Genomic DNA, 24577 nt, shown 5'->3' with positions numbered 1-24577 from the left:
GTAGCTAACAAACTACTCATACAGATGGTCAATTTCAACCTAGAAAGTCCTTTGGAGGTAAGTGCAATAGCTTTTCTATTTCTTTCTTCCAGAAAGATAGCGAAATCGAAGCACAGATGCAGCTGCATAACCTCCAGGTACTAGCTGGAGATCTCCTGCTATTGCAACTGATCTCCAGCCAGTAGAGATGAGCCCGGCTGGAGAAAATGGCCGCTCCGGCAACTGGACTCTATGGCATTGAAGTCCCGCCCTCCTCAGGCTCCGCCCCCAAAAACCTCCCACCGGTTGCAGAGGGTCCTAGCCACCGCCCCGCCATCTTGTTAGCGCCCGTTTCCATAGCAACGCCGCCGGCGGCCGCCATTTTGTTTGGCTCGGTCTCCACGGCGACCGGTCGCCGTTGGCGCCGCCGCTCGCCGCTGCCCCTGGCCATGGCGGGCCGCTCGAGCCTGGAGGAGCTGGAGCTGACGGGCGAGGAGGCGGAGCGGCTGCGCCTGGCCTTCCAGGACGAGGGCTTCCGCCGCCTCTTCGCCGAGTACGCGGCCGAGCTGTCCGACCCGGCGCAGCGGGCCGTGTACGAGGCGGAGGTGGCGGCCCTGGAGCGCCAGCGCGGCGTCGAGGCCCGCTTCCTCCACCCCACCCCGGGCTGGGTGCTGCGCACCAGCCAGGCCGGCGCCCGCCGCTGCTACCTCAACGTCTGCAGCAACGCCCTGGTGGCGCCGCCCCGGGCCGCGCGCGAGCCCGGCGGCAGCCGCTGGGCCCTGCCCCACTGCCTCGCGCCCGGCCGCGAGGAGCTGGCCCGAGGGGGCCGCCGCCGCCTGGTCTACGACGTGCTCTTCCACCCGGACGCCCTGCGCCTGGCCGCCCGCTCGGCCCGCTTCCGCCGCCTGGTCGACGAGACGGCCCTGGAGGCCGTGGAGCGGCACTTCTCGCCCGGCCTGGACCGCGCCAACGCCGCCCCGCTGCGGGGGGCCAAGTACAAGGGCGTCCCCACCGCCAGCCTCCTCCGCACACCGCTCCCCGAGGGGGCAGCCCCGCCGCCCCCGGACGGAGGAGGAGGAGCAGAGGGGGGCTCGCCGCTGCCGGCCTTCCCCACGCCCTACGCCTACCCGCCGCCCCAGCCCGCCGCCGCCGCCGCCGACCCGCAGCCCGAGCCGGGCCCCGCCGCCGCCGCCGCCGCCCCCACCACCCCGCGCTGGACCCTGCGGCAGCGCTCCTACGTGGACCTGCAGGACTACCGCTGCAGCCGCGACTCCGCGCCCGGCCCGGTGCCCCGCGAGCTGGAGGTGGCGGTGGAGCTGCCCTTGCTCCGCTCCGCCGCCCAGGCCCAGCTGGAGGTGCGCGGGAGGGAGCTGCAGCTGGACTCGCGGGCCCCCGCCGCCGCCTACCGCCTGCGCCTCCCCTTGCCCTACCCGGTGGACGAGGGCCGCGGGAGAGCCGTCTTCGACAAGAGCAAGAGGCGGCTCGTGGTCACCTTGCCCGTCCGGCCAAGGCCCGGATACGCGGGGGGGCAGGGCGAGGAGGCCCCGCCGGAGGAGGAGGAGCAGGAGCCTCCGGGAAGCGGCAGCTCGCCTCTCCACCTGGAGACTCCGGCGGGGTCCTGCGCCCACCCGCCGAACCACCGCCCCGGCGGGCAGCCGCTGCCTCTCGCCCACGTGGGGGCGAACCACGTGGAGCTTCCGGCGCGCGCCGGAGAAAGCGGTCCGGCGGCGGTCGGGGCCAGCGGCGGGGCGGGCGAGTCGCCGGGCGCTTCCGCGGCTTGCCCGGCCCCTCTCGATGCCCACGTGGGGCCCGCCCCCGAGCCACCCGGGGACCCGGAGGCTCGCGACCGGGTGGCTCCGGGGGCCGCGAACTGTCGCCTCGAGGCCCAGGCCTGCGACGGGAGCGCCGGTTCAAGTGCCGCGGAAGGTGCCCCGTGCGACAGCGACGACAAGGGCCACGCGTCGGGCCCCGCTCCTCTTGACCCCGAGGTGTGTGTTGGCGTGACTGTGTGCTGTGGCATAACTAGCCCTCCTCCGGTATCTGAAGTGGGGCTAGGTACTGACATGGATCTTACAAAATGCCCCAAGGTCACCGGTACCGTGCCCTCATCAGGCCTTGGCGATGCCACGGTCCCTTCGATGCACCTCTGCGGGGTCGGCTCCAGTGGCCCTGTGACCACGGAATGCCACAGCCTCTCCAACCCAGATCACGGTGGGGAAACCTGTACCGGTACGGACGTCTCCTGGTACCCTGGTAGCAATCCTGAAGCATCGGTACTGTCCAGCGCCGCCCCCTCTGCGGATCTTTCTGTGACCACCGTTAGTCCCACAAACGGCCCCCCAGGTTCCCTTCTGCTTTCCAGGACCGGCCTTGTGGTTGCCCCAGAGACCACCTTAAGCTCTCCTGACTCTCCAGAGCCCCCCAGCGACCCAACTCCTCCCCTGTGCCCTCCTTTCCAGTGTACCCAGGATGAAGAGGCCTTGATGCTGCTCTTACCAGTGCCGGATATTGTCCCCCAGAGCCTTAAAGGGAAGGTGGGCACAAATCACTACAGGGTTAGCTTTGCCAGCAAAGACTCGGTTTCCTACACCCTCCTCTTGCAGCTTCCTCCTGAAAATAAATTGACTTATCCAGAAACTGGCATCAGCGTGTCATTAAATAACACTGTTATTCATCTGACGAAGGCACCTGAGACTGCCGGACTTTGGACAAAGCTATACTTTGGTCTAAATGAAGATGCCTTGCAGGTAAACTACCTTTAAAGTGACTTGCCCATACTGTACAGCAAGATCTTTGTATTTTGGATATATTAGGGGCATGTATTTAGTGCAGTGGTACTCACAGAGAGCCACATTTGCAGTTCTAATCAGTCAAAACAGTCGCATTTATTTCCATCCCTGGCGGGAGACCTGTATCTCAGAGAGGCTTGCTACTTACCTGTTCCACTAGCAGTGGCTGTGTCCAGGTGGGAGCCACCTATCGACCATAGGCCCCATTGGGCCTTGCCTGCTTTCCTGAAACACATGGCAAGAGCCACATTGGGGAACTGTGCTCAGATGAGCCACAACAGGTATGTCAAAGAGCCACATGTAGCTCCCAAGCCCTGAGTATCACTGGTTTAATATTTGCCCTTGTTCCAAGTCACTTAGGGTGGTGCAGCCCCCCCAATAATAATCCGTTGGGATAGATTAGGCTGAGGGACAGAGTGGTGGACTCGAATCTGGAGAGCTGGGTTTGATTCCCCACTCCTCCACGTGAACGGCGGAGGATAATCTGGTGAACTGGTTTTCCCTGCTCCTACATATGAAGCCAGCTGTGTGACCTCGGGCTAGTCACAGCTCTCTTAGAGCTCTCTCAGCCCCACCTACCTCACAGGGTGTCTGTTGTGGGGAGGGGAAGGAAAGGTGATTGTAAGCCAGTTTGATTCTTCCTTAAGTGGTAGAGAAAGTCGGCACATGAAAACCAACCCTTCCTTTATTGGCCCAGAGGCACCCCATGGACTTGGTTCTTTATGCTTGCCTTCTGAACCCTGAGAGATTCAAAACAAAGAAGGTCCATCTCTCTTTAATTTTAAGAACACACAAATAGCTCTGCTGGAATGGACCAGTGAGGATCCGTCTAGTCCAGCATCCCGTTTCACACAGTGGCCAACCAGTTCCTCCCATGGAGGAAAGCAAGCAGAGAACAAAGTGATGCTGGACATGCAGCATGGGTCAAGATGCCAGTTCCCCCTACTTCGTGGGAAGGGATACCTGGTTCCTTGTACTGATTATCACCCACTGGGTTGACATTTCCATACAGCCAGGAGGAATACAGCTCCCCCCACCCCACTTCAGTCTGGAGACCAGTGTTTGGCAGCCTGCTTTGTGGTTGACAGTACTAAGCTTTGTGAGCTAGGTGGACTTTCCTGTGTTAGAACTGGGTAACTCCTTAGAGAAAGCTGGGGATTGGGGAGAGGAGGTAATTGTTGGAAGTGAAGGACTTTTTGCTGTCTCTTAACCTCAGAGGGGGACTAAAGAGTGAGTCAGAGAGATAGATAGGTCTGGACACTGAACATCCTTCCTTTCTACTGCTCTGTTGGTATCACTTTGATGTGTAGATTGCAGCTCTCAGGAAAAACGTCCTTCCTTCTGGCTGACACCTTCTCCCCACACTTCTCTCTTTTCCATCTTGGCACTATGAGAGCAGGACATGTATCTTGATAGCCACACTGAAGTGCCTCTGGCTGCTGTACCCAAGCAGAGCACTCTGTCTTCAGGGGCCGCGTGGCCCTGTGTGTGCTTTGTTCTCATGGCCTGGTCACTAGGGAAGGCCTTTCAGCATGGTCCTAAGGGGTCTTAACTTAGAAGCATGTCCCTGATAGTTGCGCTCAGCATTGGTGGTTTCATTTGATCCTGGTTGTTGCATCAGAGCTGGGTTTCCTGTGGGGAAGTCTGACTAAACTGCAACCTTAGGTGGAGTCCTGCACTGCTGAGAGGCCCAGAGTGCCAACGTGAATGTTCTGCAGGTCATGTTTGTAGGTACTCCTCCCATAGCTTTTGGTTCTCTGACTTTACTTGACTGTTGATGTTGTGGCTGCACAGGAAGCCTTTCTGCTTGAGGTGAACCATGAATAGAAACCACCCTCTGCCACCTGCCAGTGAACAAACAGGTGTGCCGGCTTGGGAGTTTCATCGTTGTGTTTATTCCAGAAACTGAGGGGCAAAATAAAAGGTTTGGCTTGCTTTGACTCTCAAATGCGCTGTGTTTCCAGTTCTGCTCCTCAAAGGCAGTGTTTGCATCAACATGGTGACTGACAGCTTGTGGCAGGCCTTCTGTATGCCAGAATACAACCTTGGTGTAATGGGGGTTGTGGGTCAGTGGTAAAGCACACGCAGAAGGGCCCAAGTTCAAATGCTGTGTCTCTTTCATTAGAGGATCTCTGGTGTTAGGAAAGCTGTTTGTCTGAGTCCCTGTAGTGCCTGTCAGTGTAGTTTTGTCAAGCTGGGTGGACAACAGGTCTAACTTAGTATCTGTGTATCTGGGCATCAAGGTATGTGGTGATGTTTTTGGTTACTTGGAATATTTCACTATCCTGGCTAGCGCACAGTCTTTGTGTACTTGGGGTTCTTTGGATTCTCTCTAGCACTGAGCAGTCCTTCTGACCCTTGCAATCGACAGGGCAAGGTTTTCTGGCTCTCTAGAGGCCTGTAGGTCCAAAAACGTCACCTGTCTTGACACAAAGGAATATTTATTTGAGTTGCCTAATTAAGTAAGCCATTAAAAATAGAAGAAGAGTTGGTTTTTATATGCCGACTTTCTCTACCACTTAAGGGAAACTCAAACCGGTTTACAGTCACCTTCCCTTCACCTCCCCACAACAGACACCAGGTGAGGTAGGTGGGACTGAGAGAGCTCTAAGGAGCTGTGACTAGCCCAAGGTCACCCAGCTGGCTTCATGTGTAGGAGTGGGGAAACAAATCCAGTTCACCAGATTAGCCTCCCCGCTCATGTGGAGGAGTGGGGAATCAAACCTGGTTCTCCGGAGCAGAGTCCACCACTCCAAACCACCGCTCTTAGCCACTACACCACACTGTATGTGTTTGTGTGTTAAGTGCCATCAAATCGCTTCCGACTCATGGCAACCCTATGAATGAAAGTCCTCCAAAATGTCCTATCCTTAATAGCCTTGCTCAGATCTTGCAGACTGAGGGCCGTGGCTTCCTTTATAGAGTCAATCCATCTCTTGTTGGGTCTTCCTCTTTTCCTGCCGCCCTCAACTTTTCCTAGCATGACTGTCTTTTCCAGTGACTCTTTCCGTCTCATGATGTGACCAAAATACGATAGCCTCAGTTTAGTCATTTTAGCTTCCAGGGTCAGTTCAGGCTTGATTTGATCTATAACCCACTGATTTGTATTTATGGCAGTCCACGGTATCCGTAACACTCTCCTCCAACACCACATTTCAAAGAAATCTATTTTCTTCCTATCAGCTTTCTTCAATGTCCAGCTTTCACACCCATACATACTAATAGGGAATATGATGGCATGAATTAATCTAGTCTTGGTGGCCAGTGACACATCCTTACACTTCAAAATCTTTTCTAGCTCCCTTCCTAATCTCAATCTCCTTCTGATTTCTTGGCTGCAGTCTCCCTTTTGGTTGATGGTGGAGCCAAAGAATAGAAAGTCTTGAACAATTTCAATTTCCTCATTGTCAACCTTAATTGTTGTGTAATTCCCCTGTAGTCGTTACTTTTGTTTTCTTGATGTTCAGCTGTAGTCCTGCTTTGGCACTTTCTCTTTTAATTTTCAGCAGTAGTCGTTTCAAATCTTCACTATTTTCTGTCCACACTGGCTCCCAATAAATCCTTTGGCAGTACCAGCAGCAGTACCAGGTCCAGTACCAAAGGCAGTATGCCTCTTTAAATCACTTGCTGGGGAGCATGGGTGGGAGGATGCAGTTGCAGTCATACTGCTTGTGGGCTTCCTAGAGGCAGCTGATCAGCTGTTGGTGAACAGAACGCTGGACTTGACTGGCCTTTGGTCTGATCCGGTAGTTGTGAAGTTCCTGCATTGTGCCGGGGGTTGGACTGGATGACCCTGGTGGTCCCTTCCAATTCTATGATTCTATGATCCAGCAGGTCTCTTCTGATGTTCTTTTGTTCACATGCACAGCCTTGATACCTTTATATTAGAGGGCTTTTTTCTGAACCCATTTTCTACACCATGCAGAAATCAACTGAGGCTTGCCGCAGAATGTGAACACTCTTCAATCCTGGGTCTCAGATGAGCACATCTACATAGTGGGAGCATGCTCTGTATGCCCAAGGACTCCAATTCAGCCCCTGGGAACAGGTGCTAGAAAAGATCTCATTCTAAGGTCAAAGCTGCTGCTGGTCAGACTGAGCTAGGTTTTCTTCATGTTTCATCACATTCGTGCTTTTTATTTGTAGATGTATTTTTTATCCTGTGGGCACCTCTGTAATTCTAACTCAGGGTAGTGGGCAGGACCGCAAAGTGGCTGCCATATAAAGTAAGGCCAACCACAAAATGGCTGCTGCTGGAGGCAGAGCTACATACAAAGAGGAAGCCCGAGTGCAGGGGAGAAGATGGGTAATTAAAAGTACTCTGGGAAATAGGGGTGAGAGAGAATAAAACAAACATTGTGGTGGCAGCCTCCACTGAAACCATGTTATTTTAATCTGCATAGCTGATCAAATCTTTGGTAGCCAATCAGAAGGCTGGCTGGGTAAGAGCCCCACCTGGCCCCGCCCACTTTCCAAAAACCAAGAAACGTGTTGGCAGGTGCCATGGCACCCACAGGCACAACATTGGGCACCCCTGGTCTGGAGGGTTAATGTGTGGAGAATCTGGCCTTGTGGTGGGGTGCTAGATCAGGTGATTTTCTAGCCTCTTCCCACCCTATGATGATTATTATATAGGTCTCCTCTGTTTGGTCACAACTGACCAACAAGCAGTGCATTCCTAAGGAGAGTTTCTCCAGTCTAAGCCCATTCATTTCAATTGGCTTAGACTGGAGAAACTCTCCATAGGAATGCACTGAAAATCAACGAGGGAGCTGTGGATAGGGGCAGAGTCACCCCCTTCAGGTTTCTAAGTAGGTTGTGTCATTTAAAGAGGCAACATGACCTTCCATTCAAGGGCTACTTAAAGGTCACCAGTCTGCTTAATGGAGCTTCAGTGGCTCAAATGTCAGTTTGAGTTAAAATGTTGAATTTTTATTATCTCATTCACTATGGATCATTGATGTCCGAGAGGTGGAAAATAACTGTGGCATTTCTATCACAGGCTGTGGAAAGGTCATTAATACCATGGTTTACTGAAACTATTAACTCCTTGTGTCAGTCATAGCTGTTGGGGACAAGGATTTCCACTTGGAGAGGATGAAAACAGTTACAGATGACGAGCTTTATTCATCAGGGCCACCTTGTGTTTGTCTCTTAACTTCTCTTGTGTTATTTGTTCAACCATTCAGGGCTGATCAGAACTTCTTTTTCTTGCTGAGTGCCAAAGTAAATGTTTGACACAGGGACTGTGGACAGTTTCAACAGATAATCATGGTTTCATCCAAGACTTTATGTGCAAGGAGATCCACAGAGTAACTGCAAGGACTGTATCCTGGCTCCAAAGAGTAGGGGGAGGGGAACACCAAAAAAATGCCGAGGTCAAAAGTGGCCCACCAGAAATGAGCAGGTGCTCTGTGATTAGAAGCTAAGCCCAGGGGTCCCCAACCTTTTTGAGTCTATGGGCATATTTGGAATTCTGACATGGTATGGTGGGTGCAGCAACAGAATATAAATGTTATAAAATGACTACCACAGGAGATACAACCAGCCACAAAATACTTGGTAGGCACTGGGAAAGGTATCCGTGGGCAACATGGTGCCCACGAGTACCATGTTGGGGAACTCTGACCTACACAGTTTAGGAGCAGGGTGTTTTTTTCTCTCCACATAGTTACGGGGTTGGAAGAGACCCAAAGGCTAGGCAGCCTGTTGCCCAGAGACAAATTCATTGACCCACCACTGCCCTTCACAGATCAGCCCACACAATCTAATCTATTCTGTGTGCATGGCAGGCGGTGTTGACAGAACACCAGCACCAAGCAAGTGGGCTAATTCCCATCCAGTACCAGATGGCAAAATTTAAAAAATATATACAAATTAAATCAAACCAAGTAATTTCATCTTCTACCTGAGTACTCTATGAAGATTTTTCATGAAAAAAATTCAAGACAGAATTACAAACAAAGCACACTCTCCTTTTGCCCTATTTAAATTAGTTTCTTAAATAGTAATCATGCTGGTTTTCAGTATTTCCAACAGGTCTGTTTAATTTACTTTACCGTGAAGAATACAGATAAATAGCTTTGTCCTTATTTGCCTGCGTTGCAGTTTACATGTTCATTTCTACCAAGATTCCCTCATCAACCTCAACCCTTCTGTTTTTCCCTCTCCCTCCCTCTGTGTGAGAGTTTTCCATTATCATGAATTCCCTGCTTTGCCTGTCCCCAGATTATACACTGGCGTAGCTTTCTAAAAGTGAGCAATTATAACTTTTGCTGCTAACAGCAAAAATACCAGCCTGGTTTTCTGAACCTCTGAGTTCCTGACAGCTTTTAAACGAATGGAGAAAATACCGACTGGATTGTTCTTGGCTCTCTAATGTTTAAAACACCCTATATGGGTAAAAGCATTTCGCTCTTGGAAGATTGCCGTTTATCACATGACCGCCACATGTGCAATGATGTTCCTTTGCCTGTACATTTTGTTGAAGATGGAGCATTTAAAGAAGAGTTTGTCTTGTTTGACATGTAGAACTCTGAAGAAGAAAGCATCTTTTATACTTATACTGGCCAAAATGGACAGAGCCCCGGCAGTCTGTTCATGCATTCTTCATCTGTGAAGCATTTCATAGATGTTACTTTCCAAGCTGTTACCTAACTGTGTTAACAGTCAAGTAGTATTTTACTTAATACTAGAACCAGCCCTTTACAATATGTATTTATTGAGAATATTTTTATGCTGCCTCTCCAGGAACTTACCCAAGGTGGCTTTTGGTGGGTGGGGTTGCCGTGAAGTCACAGCTGACTAGTGGCCTCCCTGTAGGGTTTTCAAAGCAAGAGACATCCAGAGGTGATTTGCCGTTGCTGCCTCCATGTCACACTCCTGGTATTCCTTGGAGGTCTCCCATCCAAATACTTGACAGGGTCGAGGCTGAGAGTGTGTGACTGGCCCAAGGTCACCTAGCCAGCTTCCATGGTGCGAGTGGGGATTCGAACCTGGGTTTCCCCAGGCCCTAGTCGAACACCACCACTCACAAAATAAAAATAAAATAAAACATTAAAAGATTATTAAAAACATTAAAATCCAGCATGAAAAAAGCCCCAGCCCAGCATAAAAACAGACCACAGACAGCTTAAAACAACCGTTTCCATGTTAAAATATAATTGCAGCGTGATTAGCAGAGGTGAGCAGTTGTGGAGATATGGGGGGGGGGGAAGCAGTGAGCAGGGCTTGTGAGGTAGATCTTAGCTGGTGGGATGGACAGCTTGGGAGGAAGGAATCCTTCAAGAACCCTGGCCCCAAACTACTTAGGCCTCTAAAGGTAAGAACTAGCACTTTGAATGGTGCCCGGAAACAAATGGGCAGCCAGTGCAGATCTTTCAGCACTGGGGTGATAAAATCCCTGTATCCTGCCCCTGACAATATTCCAGGTGCCGCATTTTGGACGAGCTGAAGTTTCTGGATCATTTTCAAAGGCAGCCCCATGTGAAGCGCATTGCAATACTGGAGCAGATCAAAGGCATTCTGTGCCACAGAGGAGACCTGCGCCTCCAACTGTAGGCCTGCTTCCAGCAGTACCCTCAAGGTGCGAACCTGCTCCTTCAGTGGGAATGCAGTATCCTCCAGGACAGGTGGACTCCTCAGACGTTGAGCAGCACCTCAGTCTTGGTGGCATATTGGTGGCACCATACTCCAAATCCCCAGACGATCTCTCCCAGCGGTTTCCTGTAGATGTTAAACAGCATGGGGGGCAAGATGCAACCCTGCAGGACTCCATTGCATAAATGCCTTGGGGCTGAGCAGTGGTACCCCGGCACCACCTTCTGAAATTGGCCAATCTCGTAAGAGCGGAAGTACAAAAGAACAGTGCCCCCCCCCTCACTCCCAACCCTGCCATCCTGTCCAGAAGGACAGCATGATCAGTGATACCGAAAACTGTCCTGGAGGACCAGCAAGGATGCAGTCTCCTGGCAAAGATCATCCCTCAGGGCCACCAAGGCCATTTCTGTCCCAAACCCAGGCCTGAATCCAGATTGAAGTGGGTCTGTCTCCACCAAGACTGCCTGAAGCAGGCAATAGAGTTGCACTGTATTAAACGATTCACAAAGTTACCTAGATAAGTTATTAGGGACTGTGTACAGCCTGCTAAAGCTAGGATCCTACTGTGTAATTTTGTGTCATTTAATGTGTCATGTTAACACTTAAGCTTATGCTTTTTTTCCCAGTTCTGTTTTTAGACTTCTGGTTGGTTCTACAACCGTAATCCTGTTGCATTGTTCATTGAATACCCCATCCTGTCGATTGTGAAGACTCACTGTGTGTACTGTGCCTTGAGTCCAAGTGAGAAAGGCAGACTATAAGTGATGTAAATAAATATTAAAACATCGAAGTAATAGCAGATGTGAGCAATCTTATCTGCAAAACGGATAGCAGAAGCATCACAGCAAGCCTGTGTGTTTTCTGGGTCTGTATTTTCAGGAGGCTGGGATAAGAGCCCCGCTACAACCTGGATTTCATACCTGTTGGGAGATATTCAAAGGCAAGAGGGCTTCTTGATTCATGGTCTTTCATTGCCTTTGTACTTAAACAGTGACATAGCTGAAGCTGTGGGTGTTGAGCCACAGGATGTAAGCAATAAATTCTCCTTTGTTAATACTACCCCACCCCCTATAACTACATCTGTTGTTTCTACTGTAATCCCTGTTTCCAAAATTAACATAAGTAATGTGGATGTACTGACGGAAGTTTGTTAGTACAGAAACGTTTGGGGTAGCTTTGCTGTCCAAATGTTATATGTGAAAACATGCAGTGGTTGTCTTAGAGAAGGAAGAAGAAGAGTTGGTTTGTATATGCTGACTTTCTCTACCACTTAGGGAAGAATCAAACCGGCTTACAGTCACCTTCCCTCCCCCTCCCCACAACAGACACCCAGTGAGATAGGTGGGGCTGAGAGAGCTTTAACAGAGCTGTGACGAGCCCAAGTTCTCCCAGCTGGCTTCATGTGTGGGGAAACAAATCCAGTTTGCCAGATTAGCGCCAGCTGCTCATGTGGAGGAGTGGGGAATCAAATCCAGATCTCCAGACTAGAGTCCACTGCTCCAAACCACCGCTCTTAACCACTACACTATGTTGGCTCTCTGTGGGAGTGGAAAGTGCCATCAAGTTGCAGCCAACATCTGGCAAAAGCCTGCAGGGTTTTCAAGGCAAGTGCAGAACAGAGGTGTTCTACCATCACCTGCCTCTGCATAGCAACCCTGAACTTTTGGTGGTCTCCCATCCAAGTACTAACTAGGGCCAACCTTGCTTAGCTTTCAAGTTCGGGCTAGTCTGGGCTATCCAGGAAACAGATGACCAGCGGTGGTTTGCCATTGCCTGCCTCTGCATAGCGACCTTGGACTTCCTTGGTGCTCTCTCATCCAAGAACTAACCAGGGCCGATCCTGCTTAGCTTCTGAGATCTGACAAGGTCAAGCTAGCCCAGGCCATCCAGGTCAGGGCAGAGGAGGGTTGTAGCAGCTCTAATATGGACTCATTTCCCATTAAGTAATGGTGGGCCAACCAAGAACCTTTGCACTCTTGCATTCTGTCTCATATCTTTGTAACCCTGCGATATCTTATCAACTTTGTTGATTCGGCAGGGCTTGTTTACATACCACGGTCTGTATATATTGTGGCTCTTCCGCTTTGAGCAAACTGTCAGCCCTATACCTTCCTTAGCTAAGTTCTTTGATCATCTGAAGAAGTGAGCTGTGGCTCACGAAAGCTCATACCCTGCCAGAAAATATTTTTGTTAGTCTTTAAGGTGCTACTGGACTCTTGCTCTTTTCTTTGATCGATTAACCACAGATATGTACATCTTGCCACCACGTAGCTTCCTTCTCCCAGGAACTGGTCTTTATTTTCTTGTAAAACTAAGTCTGCAAGGTGGATTAAGATGTCAGTCTCCAAATTTGCCAACCAGCTCCCTGTGAAGCACAAAAGATTGTCCTCCTGGAAGGGTCCCCCCCATATCATTGGTGGGACCTGGGGATCCACAACTCATCTCCAGTCTACAGAGATCGGTTTCCCTGGAGGAAATGGCTGCTTTGGAGGGTGGACTCTATGGCATTGGACTGTACTGAGATCCCTGTCTTCCCCAGGCTCCATCTTATAATCTCCAAGAGTTTCCAAACCTAGATCTGGCAACCCTACCCCTCCAATCCCCTGCTGGTGGCCACGGGGGTCCTGGCAACCCTAGTTTCCCTGGAGAAAATAGCATTGTTGGAAGGTGAACTGTATGACATTATATCCTGCTGAGGTCCCTCCCCAAACCCTTCCCCAGAAATCTCCAGGAAATTCCCATCCCAAAGTTGGAAACCCTAGATAAAAGTGACCACTTTCCCCCATTTTTTCTATTCCCTCTGTCTTATAACCCTCTTTTGAAATTCATATTTCTACTTTTTTCATTGACTTTTTTGGGCAGCGATTAACAAATTTATGTTGAAAATGCTTTCTTGTTGACTTTTTCTTTGGGTGTCTTATTTCTCTGTGGTTTGCAATTTTGGCAGACTAGTATATATGTCTGGTGTGGAACTAACAGAGATATAATTAGGATTAGGTTGTTTATTATAACACTGTAATAGACTAGGAATGAGACTAGGTTCGCTTCATGAATCATTTGGATCCTGTGTTAAAAGCTTTGAGGCATTTGGCCATTGCAGCAGGGCACAGAAACTAAAATAAGGAACGTGCTGTACGTTTGTCACTTTTGAGAAAACCCGTCCATGAAAACTGTGAGAAGCAACCTTGTTTTCTGAGTAGCCATTCATAGGATGGCCCATCTTTCTTGCAAATTAAACTTAAGTGAGAAAAGTTACTACCCTCCCCATTAAGCTGCTGAAAGCCATTTTGGAGCTGTTTTAATTTCATTGCAAATACCTCATAGAAGGCTCCCTTCCCCCCTGCCTCCCCCCTCCTAGCACTGAGAATTTAATCTTTCATCTTGAGCCCGCTATTGAGACTCAGACTAGCTGATCTTCTCTGTGCCAGGTATGATAAAAGCCAGAGGGGCTCTGAGACCCGCAGATCTACGTTTCTTTTGAACCTTCAGCCCAAATTGCACAATAGCAGGGCCCCAGCTTATGACCTATTTTTAAAATGCCTGCAGTCTCCTTGAGAGAAGCTTTCAGTCCTAATAACTTGACACTGATGGCTATTGATGAAAGCACCAGATTTGTCTTGCTAAGTTTTCCTGTCGCAGAAACTGGGGGCGACGCTCAAAGATCTTTCCCCCAAAGAGTTCTGTGAATCGAATGTGTTTTATTAATTAGTTCACATCCATTTTAACATCCTTTCAGAAATAAGGGAAAAAATGTGACGTACGATTCTGAGTTGAACAAAAAATAATAGATCCCCCCCCCCCAGTTTCCCTTATATCAGATGGAGAAAACCTCATTCTAATAAAATGTTTTCCAGGGTTATCGACAGAGACCTTCTTTCTGATTGTTTTATCTGTTGGGCATACGGTTTTCAAAATAACGTGTGTGTGTGAGAGGAGAGAACACATACATGTGCAGACTTTACCAGTGCCAACACTGAGGCCCCAATCCGTGCAGCATTTCATGAGGGGGGCCTCAGAGGCCTCGTGGCTCTTCAGATCTACACCAAAGTGTATGTGTAGCCTATAGTTCAGAAACCAACAGAATGTTCCAGGGTACGAGCTTTTCTGATACAGCTGAGAATGAGCAAGGTTTGAGTCGGTTAGCACCTTGAAACCCGACAAAATGTTCCAGGGTGTAAGCTTTTGAGGTTCAGAGCTCCCTTTGATAGGTACCTGAGAAGGGAGCTTTCACTCTCAAAAGCAGATACCCTGGAAATGTTAGTTTTTAAGATGCTACTGGACTCTAATCTGGCAGCTCTTCTACTGCAGACCAACATAGTTATCCATATGGAACCATCTTCAAATGAGAGGGAAGATCCATCAGCCCTTATATCCAGGTAAAAAGGTGGGAGGGGTGTTGTAAAGAAGGGCTGATGGATAGTCCTTCTTGTTTTTATCTGACAAAGCGAGCGTTACTGATGAAAGCTTATGCCCTGGAACATTTTATTGGTTTGTAAGGTGCTACTGGACTGGAAAGTTTGTTCTGCTACTACATACTAACATGGCTTGCCACCTAAAACTGTAATTCAGAAAACACAGGGTGCCTCATTTGGATGCCATGAATCAGTATGAGTCTATTCTAGAGGGGAAGCAGTGTTAGTTTGCCCCAACAGAAATAAACAGCCGTACTGTGTTGCCTTAAAGTCTCACAGGTTCTTATTCTAGTGTTAAGTTTTCATGGACCATGTAATGAACCACAAAAGACGGTTAGAATAAAAAAATGGTAGTCTTTAAGGCACCGTACGATTCCTGTCTTGTTTTTTTAATTGTTATACTCCCAGATAGTCCCCGTGATCAGAATTCATTATGAACCATCAAAAACCTAGTCAGATTTCCGGCAAGATAGTGTTGCCTCCGCCAGTTAGACCTGCTTGGTGGCTGATCTCCAACATTAGGTCTGAATTCAGTGCCAGAAATACTGGGGTCCGAGGCCATGAGGTCTTCAGTCTGCACTGGCTGATGGGGCTAAGAGTCCGCAGGCAGATAACAGACTGGGGGTTTCATTCTCTGGCACAGGGCGCAAGCGAAGCAAAGGAACAGGATGTCGGTTCCGCTGCCATACTTGTCAGCATGTACAGCAGCTTCAGAGCTGAACCGGAGGGCAGGAGCCCTTTGGGGCCAGAATGGCTAGGGACCTACATACACTTACTTAAAACTGCCTCTTTGACAGGGCTTCGGCGCCTCTTACGGCTGTGTTGTAGTCAAAAATGCAACAGGAGCCCCTTTCTGGCCTAGAGACAGGGAAGTCACAGCTGACTGGCTTTCTGGCTCAAACAGCCGCTGTCAAGAAAGGAGCTCAGGGGATATGCTGTTCAGGGAAGATGAGGGGCACACGACAAAGAGACTCGGATGGCTTCTGTCTCCTGCTGTGCTAACACATCTGGCAAAATTCACCTTTGTACAGTACACGAAACTCTTTTCTGAACCCAGTCCAGTTCTCTCTGAAAAAACCAGTTGCTTTTAATCCTGGGGGGAAATAGGAGGAATAGTCTGCATTTTTTCCATTTACAAAAGGGGTGGGGATCTGATGTGTTGGTTCGGAATGAAGTATTGTCTGCCTTTATTAAACTATATGATCCTAGGTTTTTTTCCCCCTGGCTAATAGCTGTGCAGCGGGCTGTATTTATAAGAGTTGGAGCAATTAGTTTTTGCAGCACAATCAACTTTAAATTAGCAGCCCTCAGGACACACACCCTTGGCTTGCTTTTCATTACTTCTGGCAGGCAGGCTACATTTCCACACCTTTCAGCATTTCCCTGGCCCTCACAGGTTTGTTCTACAGATCAGATAAGGGATTTCATTGTGATCGCTTTCAGAATGCCAGACTGAAGCAGAGTTAGAGGCCAGTGTGGTGCCTGTGCATTTCCAGGGATGGAGCAATAAACCCCCAACCAGCCAGGTTGTCCTTTTCCTCCCGCATGTTGATACACAAAGAGAGCCCTGCTCTGCAGGAAACACAAGATTACCCTGAGCAAGTCACCTATCCCGGGATTCAACGGAGGCCACCTTTTTGTTGGCTGGGGCTCCTGTGCCTTGAACACAGCACTAACTCAGAACGCACAAAGCTTTTCCTGGCTTGCTAGTGAACAAGTCTGGGATTACATACGCCAACGCTTCACCTGATTTCTCCTTGTCACAAACCTAAAACAAACAGAAGCCACGCCAAAAGGAAAACAATGACAATCTTACATGGGTAGTTTCCCACTGTTTGCTAAGTTCTTATGGGACTGGTGTACAGACTTCTCTTGTCAATGTCACCTAAAATGGAACTGGCCTTGTATCACAACCAGGGTTCTGGAAAAAACCCTGCCTGGTATGCTCTGGTATAATTGCAGCGTGATTAGCAGAGGTGAGCAGTTGTGGAGATTACTGTTTGTGATCTCCACAACATTGTCTCCCCATTCCTGGGTCTGGAATGCTGCATTTAAATGGGAGACAGCAATGTCCCCACACACCATCTTCAGGAGTGGGGCTTTTCCTGAGGTGTGGGTATGTTTACGCCCCACCTCTCTCTCAAGACAGGGTCCAGTCTGAGTGCTTAAGTCCCACCTTTAGTAGGCAATAATGAATCCATTAAAAACAGACCAAACACCCTAAATGACTGCGCTTGTCTCTCCCCTTTAGGAAAAGTTGTTTGTTACCGAAGACAACGTCGCTGGGTTTCTGGACAGCCTCCAAATACCCTCCTGTGCTAGCCAGCCCGAAACGGAACGTCAGCCGTTAATTGAAGTGCTCAATGTGTCTGAGGGGAACAGTCGGTTCCGATTAAAGGTAAGAGGCTGTTTTGCATCTTTGCAGGGGAGCAGCCGGTTGCCCTGGCGGCTGCCTCTGGCCCCGCTGGCGTAACAGCCTCTTGGATAAAGAAGCCTTCTGCAAGATTTTCCTGCTCACCCCCTTAACCCTACCCCATGTTTGAAGCATGCTAAACAGGAGTGTGCTGTCTGTTTATTACATTTCATCTGGTGCTTCCCCCAAGGAACTCAGGGCAGCACTCATAGTTCTTCTCTCCTGCAGTTTGTTCTCACAACAGCCCTATGAAGTAGGGCATAGTTAACGCATAGTTAAATTGTGGAACTCCCTGCCCCAGGATGTGGTGATGGGTGCCAACTTGCAAGTCTTTAAGAGGGGAGTGGACATGTTCATGGAGGAGAGGGGTATTCATGGCCACTAGTTAAAATGGATATTAGTCATGATGCATACCTATTCTCTCCAGGATCAGAGGAGCATGCCTGTTATGTTAGGTGCTGTGGAACAGAGGCAGGATGCTGCTGCAGTTGTCTTGTTTGTGGGCTTCCTAGAGGCACCTGGTTGGCCACTGTGTGAACAGACTGCTGGACTTGATGGACCTTGGTCTGATCCAGCATGGCTTTTCTTATGTTCTTATGTTAAGCTAAGAGTGACTGGGCCAGGTGTAGCAAGCAAGCTACATAGCTGAGCTAAGATATGAACTCCAATCTCTCCAGTCTTGGGTGTATAAAGTGCTGTCAAGGTGCAGCTGACTTACAGTGACCCCAGCAAGGGGCTTTCAAGGCAAGTGAGAAGCAGAAGTGTTTGCCATTGCCTTCCTCTGCAGAGTCTTCCTTGGTGGTCTCCCTTCCAAGGACCGGCCCTGCTTAGCTTCCAAGATCTGATGAGATTGGGCTATTTCATGCCGCCTTCCCTCACCTCCCAAATCTGAGTCTACCCTCTTTACCACATGGACTCTAGTAAACCTCGAACAATCCACCCTAGCAGCAGAAGACAAGCATAACAGTGATACTGGGGCTAAAAGGTGTTGAGTTCAGAGCAAGAAGCCCTGGGTCTCAGCTTCTGTGAGGGAGACTAAAGTGAAGCATGAAAAATAAAGACTGTTCCTTACTGTACTTACTTTTGCTTGCTGCTGGAACAAACTGCAGTATCAGATGTTTATATGCCGAGACAAAGTACAAATATTTCGAGTGATCCAATACATATTTGGAAAGCACACCTCTGGAGCTGGACTTTGATCCAGCTGTGGGCCTGCTTGACCTCTGTGGTTTTGATGCTCGTTAAGGGCTTAAGGTGTCAGCCTCTACACATTGGCGAGGTGTAGAAGGGACAAAAATGGATGTGGCCAGGTAAGATTTGGCTAGGCTGCTGCCTCATTTTCAGACATTTGCAGATAACTCAAGAATAACCTGACGCTACACAGAGTGCCTTGAACGTGACCTGACACAGCAAAGGGCTCAGTCTGATCAGCTTGACCTACCTCTTGGCACACTGGAACTGCGGGAGAGTTTCTGAGGATTCCGTCTTGGAGTATTTCTTCAAATGAGTACCTTCCCCTGAATTGGAGGGTATATAGATGAAAGTATACCATGGACTGCCAAAAAGACAAATCAGTGGGTTCTAGATCACATCAAGCCTGAACTCTCCCTAGAAGCTAAAATGACTAAACTGAAGCTATTGTACTTTGATCACATTACGAGAAGACAAGAGTCACTGGAAAAGTTGAAGGCAGCAGGAAAAGAGGAAGACCCTGCATTAGATGGATTGACTATAAAGGAAGCCACAGTGCTCAGTTTGCAGGACCTGAGCAAGGCTGTTAATGAGAGGACATTTTGGAGGTCATTAATTCATAGGGTCGCTGTAAGTCAGAAGTGACTGGACGGCACTTAACACACAGACATAGATTTAACTAAAAGGATTAAAATGGCAGAGGAACCAAAGTGAAAACGCTCTGAAACAATCGGCATTTAAACCTTGCACCAAAAGTTGCATTTGCAAATGTTTACTGAAGTAATCATGTCCCTACCCTGCAACGAAGCCCTACCCAGCATATCTCAAGCTACTCAAGTTCAGGGCCAGCTGCTAGACTTTGCTACTCGCTGGCTGGGGCAGAGTGCTTCCTTTTATTGCCCAGGTTAAGGGAAAGAATTGAAGGGCAGAAAAACCACCCACTTTATGAGCCCATCTTGTCCTGCTCAGCTCATTTTGATTCTGTGACTAGATCTCAAAATAGGGTTTCGTGGTTATGTTCTCGATTCATCTGTCTGCTACTGAAAATGTGATTGTTGTAATGACTGTCAGTAGTTGGTATTCTGGACATAAGCATTTGAAAGAAGGTTGGAGCGTAAAGCTTCCTGTGAGCAAATGCAATCTATAATAACAATTTTGGTGGCAACCCCAGGACCATGGGGTTTTCAAGGCAAGAGATGAGCAGAGGTGGTTTGCCATCGCCTTCCTCAGTGTAGCAGCCCCAGTCTTTCTTGGGTGTCTCCCATCCAAGTACTAGCCGTGACTGACCCTGCTTAGCTTCCAAGTTCTGGCAAGATCATGCTCAGCTGGGCTATCAGTCTACTATGCAATCTATGCCAGAACTCATTTACTGTGATCAGGTAGGTGTGTTCCCTCTAGCCATGACTTTATTTTCCCCATCTTCTGCTGGAGCCTAAGAGATGCCATAGATACAAATGTTTGAGGGCATGGGTTCTCCCCCCGCCCCCAGTTCTTTGGAATGACCCAGTGAATGGGGCTTTCTCACACTTGGAGGCTTGGCAAATTAGCATATTTGGGGTTGGGAAGAAATTTTCTCTCAGCCCAGATTGGCTGGGGAGGATTTAGCCTTTCCTGTAGGTTTGTAAATTGGCTTGCTTGTTTGAGTCATTTGTTCAGCAGACACTTCTTGGTCTAGAATACCGTGGCCTGGATTGCAAACATGTATCCGGGGGTGTCTGGCCAGATGGCTTTTGGGTCCCTTCAAATTATAGGGTCATGGAAAATGCTGTTAAGTCACAGCCAACTTATAATGACCCCATAGGGTTAGAAGGCAAGAGATGTTCAGAGGTGGTTTTGCCATTGCCTTCCTCTGCGTGGAAGCCCTGGTCTTCCTTGGTGGTCTCCCATCCAAGTACTAACCAGGACCAACCCTGCTTAGCTTCCAGGATCTGACAAGTTCAGGCTAGCCTGGGCCATCCAGGTCAGGGCTCTAACAATATACAGCACAAATAACATCCAGCCCTATCTGAGCCCGTAGGCAGCCTGAATAGCTGGTGGCAACAACCTGCCTCTCAACTCAGACACTCATTCCACCAGCACTTCGTATTTTTAATGGCACCGTTTGCAAGAAAAGGCTTAGATGAAATCTCCCGTTTCCCCATTATCAGTGTACCCTCCTACGTTTGTACCAGACAGTAATCTATACTCCTGTTCAAGGAACCTGGCAGAACAGAGGGTTTGGTGCAAAGTGATACTTCTGAAGGCTGCATGGATCACTGGCAGCGACGTATTTGTTGCACTGCCTGCATTGGCGTATAGTGCAGGCGCCTCATGGGTATCTTGGATGGCATTTGCCCAGGGCAGCTAATGTGGAGGGCAGCCAGGGACTGCTGGTTTCTGGGCTTTGTAAGAGTGAGTGTGCCTTGCGGGTGTTGCTTATTTGACTATGAAAATGAGATCAGCTTGGTGGAAGCGCAGAACTTTGCCTGGACTGCATGTAGTTGCCATGGGAGGTGGCTTTGGAGGACAGGCCTCATTGGTGGGCTTTGGGCCTTACTGGCAGGGAAGGTGAACCCAAGAAGGGAGCCGGACCGTCGAGATTGCAAAGCCAACCCCACTGTGCTTCCCCTTCTCCTCTGCAGCAGCAGAGTGCCCAGACTCAAAGCTGTTCCTTGAGCCAGCCTAGATTACAACCTGAGTTTGCTGAAGTTGAAGTCATTTACAAAATCAGAACAATGGACACCCCCCTCCCCCAGGGCTGAACAGGGACATAGGATTCTTACCTTATTACAGCTAGATTTGAGTCCAGTAGCAAGACCAAGAAGACACTTGTCAGGAATGCTTTAGGCTGATCCTGCATTGAGCAGGGGGTTGGACTAGATGGCCTGTATGACCACTTTTAACTCTATGATTCTAGGTTTCCTGGTATAAGCTTTCAAGAGTCAAAACTCCCTGCAGCTTTGACTCTCAAGAGCTTTGACTATACCCTGAAGACCTTCTTGGTACCGAAGAGGCTACTGGACTTAAATCTGACTGTTCTACTGCACACCAACATGGCCTACCATCTGAAATTATCTCACTAATTAATTTTCTGCCCCCAAGCATTTCTCCCTTGCTTTAATCAAACTAATTTACATTTTGCATTGTACCTCTACATCCTGAGTTCCTTCTTTGGAACCCCTCTCCTACCATCTGACTGGGGTGTAAGGACTCAGAGATCTCCATTCCCGCTCATATCTGATGAAGGGAGCTTTGAATCTCAAAAGCATATACCCCAAAAATCTTGCTGGTCTCTAAGGTGATACTGGAGTCAAATCTAGTTGTTCTACTGCAGACCAACACAACTACCCTCTGAAGCTATCTTTGAGCCTGTTGGTCTATTTAGTCTAACAAGTATCCAGCAAATACTTTAAAAAGTTACCAACAAAGGGCCAGTTAGGGTACCAGATATCTGGAAAAGATGGCCTCATTGAATGTATTGTAAGTTAGAACCACAGCTCTTTCAGGGGCACACAAAAACCAGAACCCTAAGCCAAGTGCTAGGGCACAATTTCTGTTTGTGCTGAAACGCTCCAAAGGCCTTGCCTCTAAACGTCTCCACATCTGCTTCCAGGAAATGGAGGGGCATAGGAGACCAAGTTGTTCTCGTTTAGTGGACAGGCCTGTTTCCGGCATACTTCTACACTTTCAGCCTACAGCAGTAACCAAATTTTTTCCTCCTCACTAGGCACAGGAGCATAACAGCCCTGAAGCTGGCAAAACAGAAGAGAAAGTTAATCCCCGGACGGAGGACGGTGAACACCCATTCAGTGCAGAAAAACACCCTCTCATTACTGACCCAGCAGGAGAGCACACCATGCAAACCAAAAAGGCCTTCAACTCACTCACAGCTGCGGAAACAAAGGAACCGGCTGGGTGGGGACAGAGCCATTGTTTGGAGCCTGGCCCTGCTGACTCTGGCTCGGCTACTCCTGGGAAGTCGCAGATAATGAAGTTCCAGGAGTCAGAACTTGCTTTCACAACAGAGCTGAGAGCCACGTCCACAGAGCAAATGCGAGCTGATGGGGGTGAGCACGCCGGAACCAGAGAAGACACCTGCTCAGACTCGTGCAAGAGCAGCAGCCCGGCTGCTCCGGTACTAAGGGAAACTGACATGAGAGACGGAAGCGTGCAGATTATTAGCCATCACACAACACACTGTGCTGTCTCCTTTCAGAATCCTTTGTTATATGAGCTAGATTAAGTAGTTGGGCTGTTAATGAACCTTTTGTAGTTGCAGCCCCCCCCCCCACAAAAATCGGTGTATCCTTCTTAAGCATAGAGAACACTGCAGAGAAACCTGATGAAAACAACAAAGAACTAAACGTGCTGAAAACCTGTGGCGGGATTTCACAAATTGTTTGTTTGTTGGGAGGGGGGGAAACAGCTCATTAAGTTCTGGCTGGTTTCCCTCCAAGCGCAGAATCCACTTCAGCTGGGTAACCAGCAGCCTATTGAGCAGTTGCACCTTTCAGGCCGCAGGCACCTCTCTCGTGAAGGACCCTGCGGAAACAAGTGGGACTTTCCCAAGAACACATCCTGTTGTGCAAGCCGCGTTTGTACACGCGGCTTGTGCTCGTTTGCCTATGCAGAGCCGGTCTTAGCTTCCCTTCAGTCCTGCTCTTCCAACTGTCCTCCCTCACCCAAACAGCAAACATATTTTGTAATACTGAGCCTCCAGCACTGTGGCCTTTCAAAGCCACGTCATGTTTTTCCCCCTCTAGTGCTCTCTCAACTGGTAAGACTCTGCAAACCTGTGTAATGTGGCAAGCAAAGCCAGCTTAGCTCTCGTGGCCCTAGCTGCTGTCTAGTCCGAAAGACAGGGAACGGTTTGCAGAGAATTCCTCAAGGGGAGATTGATGGGTTCTTCTCTAGTGCCGCAGTCTTCCTTGTTACAATGAAGATGCGTAGGACGGATGCCCAGCTCATCTGGTAACCCAAAAGTATGGGAAAGCTTGGCCTTCTGACTTCACCAGGGCTGCTTTCAAAGTCAGCCTGCCATGTGCTCAGTCGAGCGGATGCAGTCCCTACAGAGCACAGAATAGCAGGTTAAACAGAGAGGTGAATTATTTTGTTTCCGCTGTGCTCAACATTTGCTTTTCAAGGAGACACCCCCAGGCAACCCCATCCTACACAGGGGGGCAAGCGGGAAGCCAGAGTTAAGCTGGGTTCAAGGCCCAGTAATTTAAATGTAAGGGTTCTTCCCTGCTGATCTCTGTGGGCCCTAAAAAGTCTTTCTGCTTAGCTGGCCTTTGCCCTTTTTCTTGGCCTTAAAGCAGCAGCCCTGCCCCCCCCCCCCCCCCCGTTTCAGCAGCGCTTCCTTCCAGGGAAGCCTACACAAAACCACAGCTGGCAGCTTGCAACTCACTGAAGTCAACTAAAAGTTCCACACTACCTTGCTGTTTTTAAGACTCAAACATTAGAGAGTTATGAGCCCCACTCGCATTTTCCCCTCTTGTGTGCCTTTGTATTTGTACCCCAAGAAGCCAGAGATGCAAGACCCAGGAAAAGTTTTTTTTGTTGTTGCCCATCCTGACTTGCAATGCTATTCAGCAGTAATTATTTGGGAATTCTGGCATTCATCCCGTCAAATGCAGGAGGCCTTGAAGACCACTAAACTCCCTACAGCTGGGTAGTGTGCTGCTTCTTAGCAGGAGCCTGAAATGGAGCTGGTTTCTCTCTTGTTCCTTGTCAATGATGCCTTTATTGAGGTTTGACCACTGGAGGGATTTTCTCTCCAAAACATGATCCGCTAGTGCTGACAGCTCGGTCCAGGGGGAAATTGTTGGTCAAGCCCCACTCATTTCAGTGGGGCCTGAACAGGAGAACTTCCTCCAAGTCTGTGACCTAAAACTGAACAAATAGTTTGATAAAGTCTGTGGTTTTCTACCAGGAAGGGCTTTTCAAGGGTACAGAAACAGAATGTTTTAAACCCCCCTCTCTCTCACACACAGGTGCTGAATAGGTTTGCAGTGAGGATCTCTTCCCCATTCTACCCTTTCAGCTCTCAAGTTCTGTATTCTTTCCTCTTCCTGGCCTGCTTTTACTTGTTTGTTTAGTTGAGCTGACTAATCCAAAATGAAATTTGTTTCCTTAACAGGAACCAAACGGTCACAGTTGTTTTCAGCTCGGTCTTTGAACTGCTGTTATTAATGTTAAAAAAAGTTTGTATCATT

The 24577-nt window shown here is 49.1% G+C and overlaps 1 protein-coding gene across 1 annotated transcript; it reads left to right on the top strand.

The window, feature by feature from the left end:
- The first annotated feature begins 428 nt into the window (after positions 1 to 428).
- Positions 429 to 22605, top strand: DNAAF2 (dynein axonemal assembly factor 2). The gene is made up of 3 exons (XM_056852223.1): positions 429 to 2726; positions 17031 to 17177; positions 22090 to 22605. The coding sequence occupies exons 1-3, from the start codon at positions 429 to 431 to the stop codon at positions 22603 to 22605; spliced, it is 2961 nt and encodes a 986-aa protein (XP_056708201.1).
- The last annotated feature ends 1972 nt before the right edge of the window (positions 22606 to 24577 follow it).

The sequence above is a fragment of the Euleptes europaea genome, chromosome 6, assembly GCF_029931775.1.
Source record: "Euleptes europaea isolate rEulEur1 chromosome 6, rEulEur1.hap1, whole genome shotgun sequence".
Lineage (NCBI taxonomy): Eukaryota > Metazoa > Chordata > Lepidosauria > Squamata > Sphaerodactylidae > Euleptes > Euleptes europaea.
Note: the sequence above shows the minus strand (reverse complement) of the source record. Positions and strands in the feature narration are given on the sequence as shown.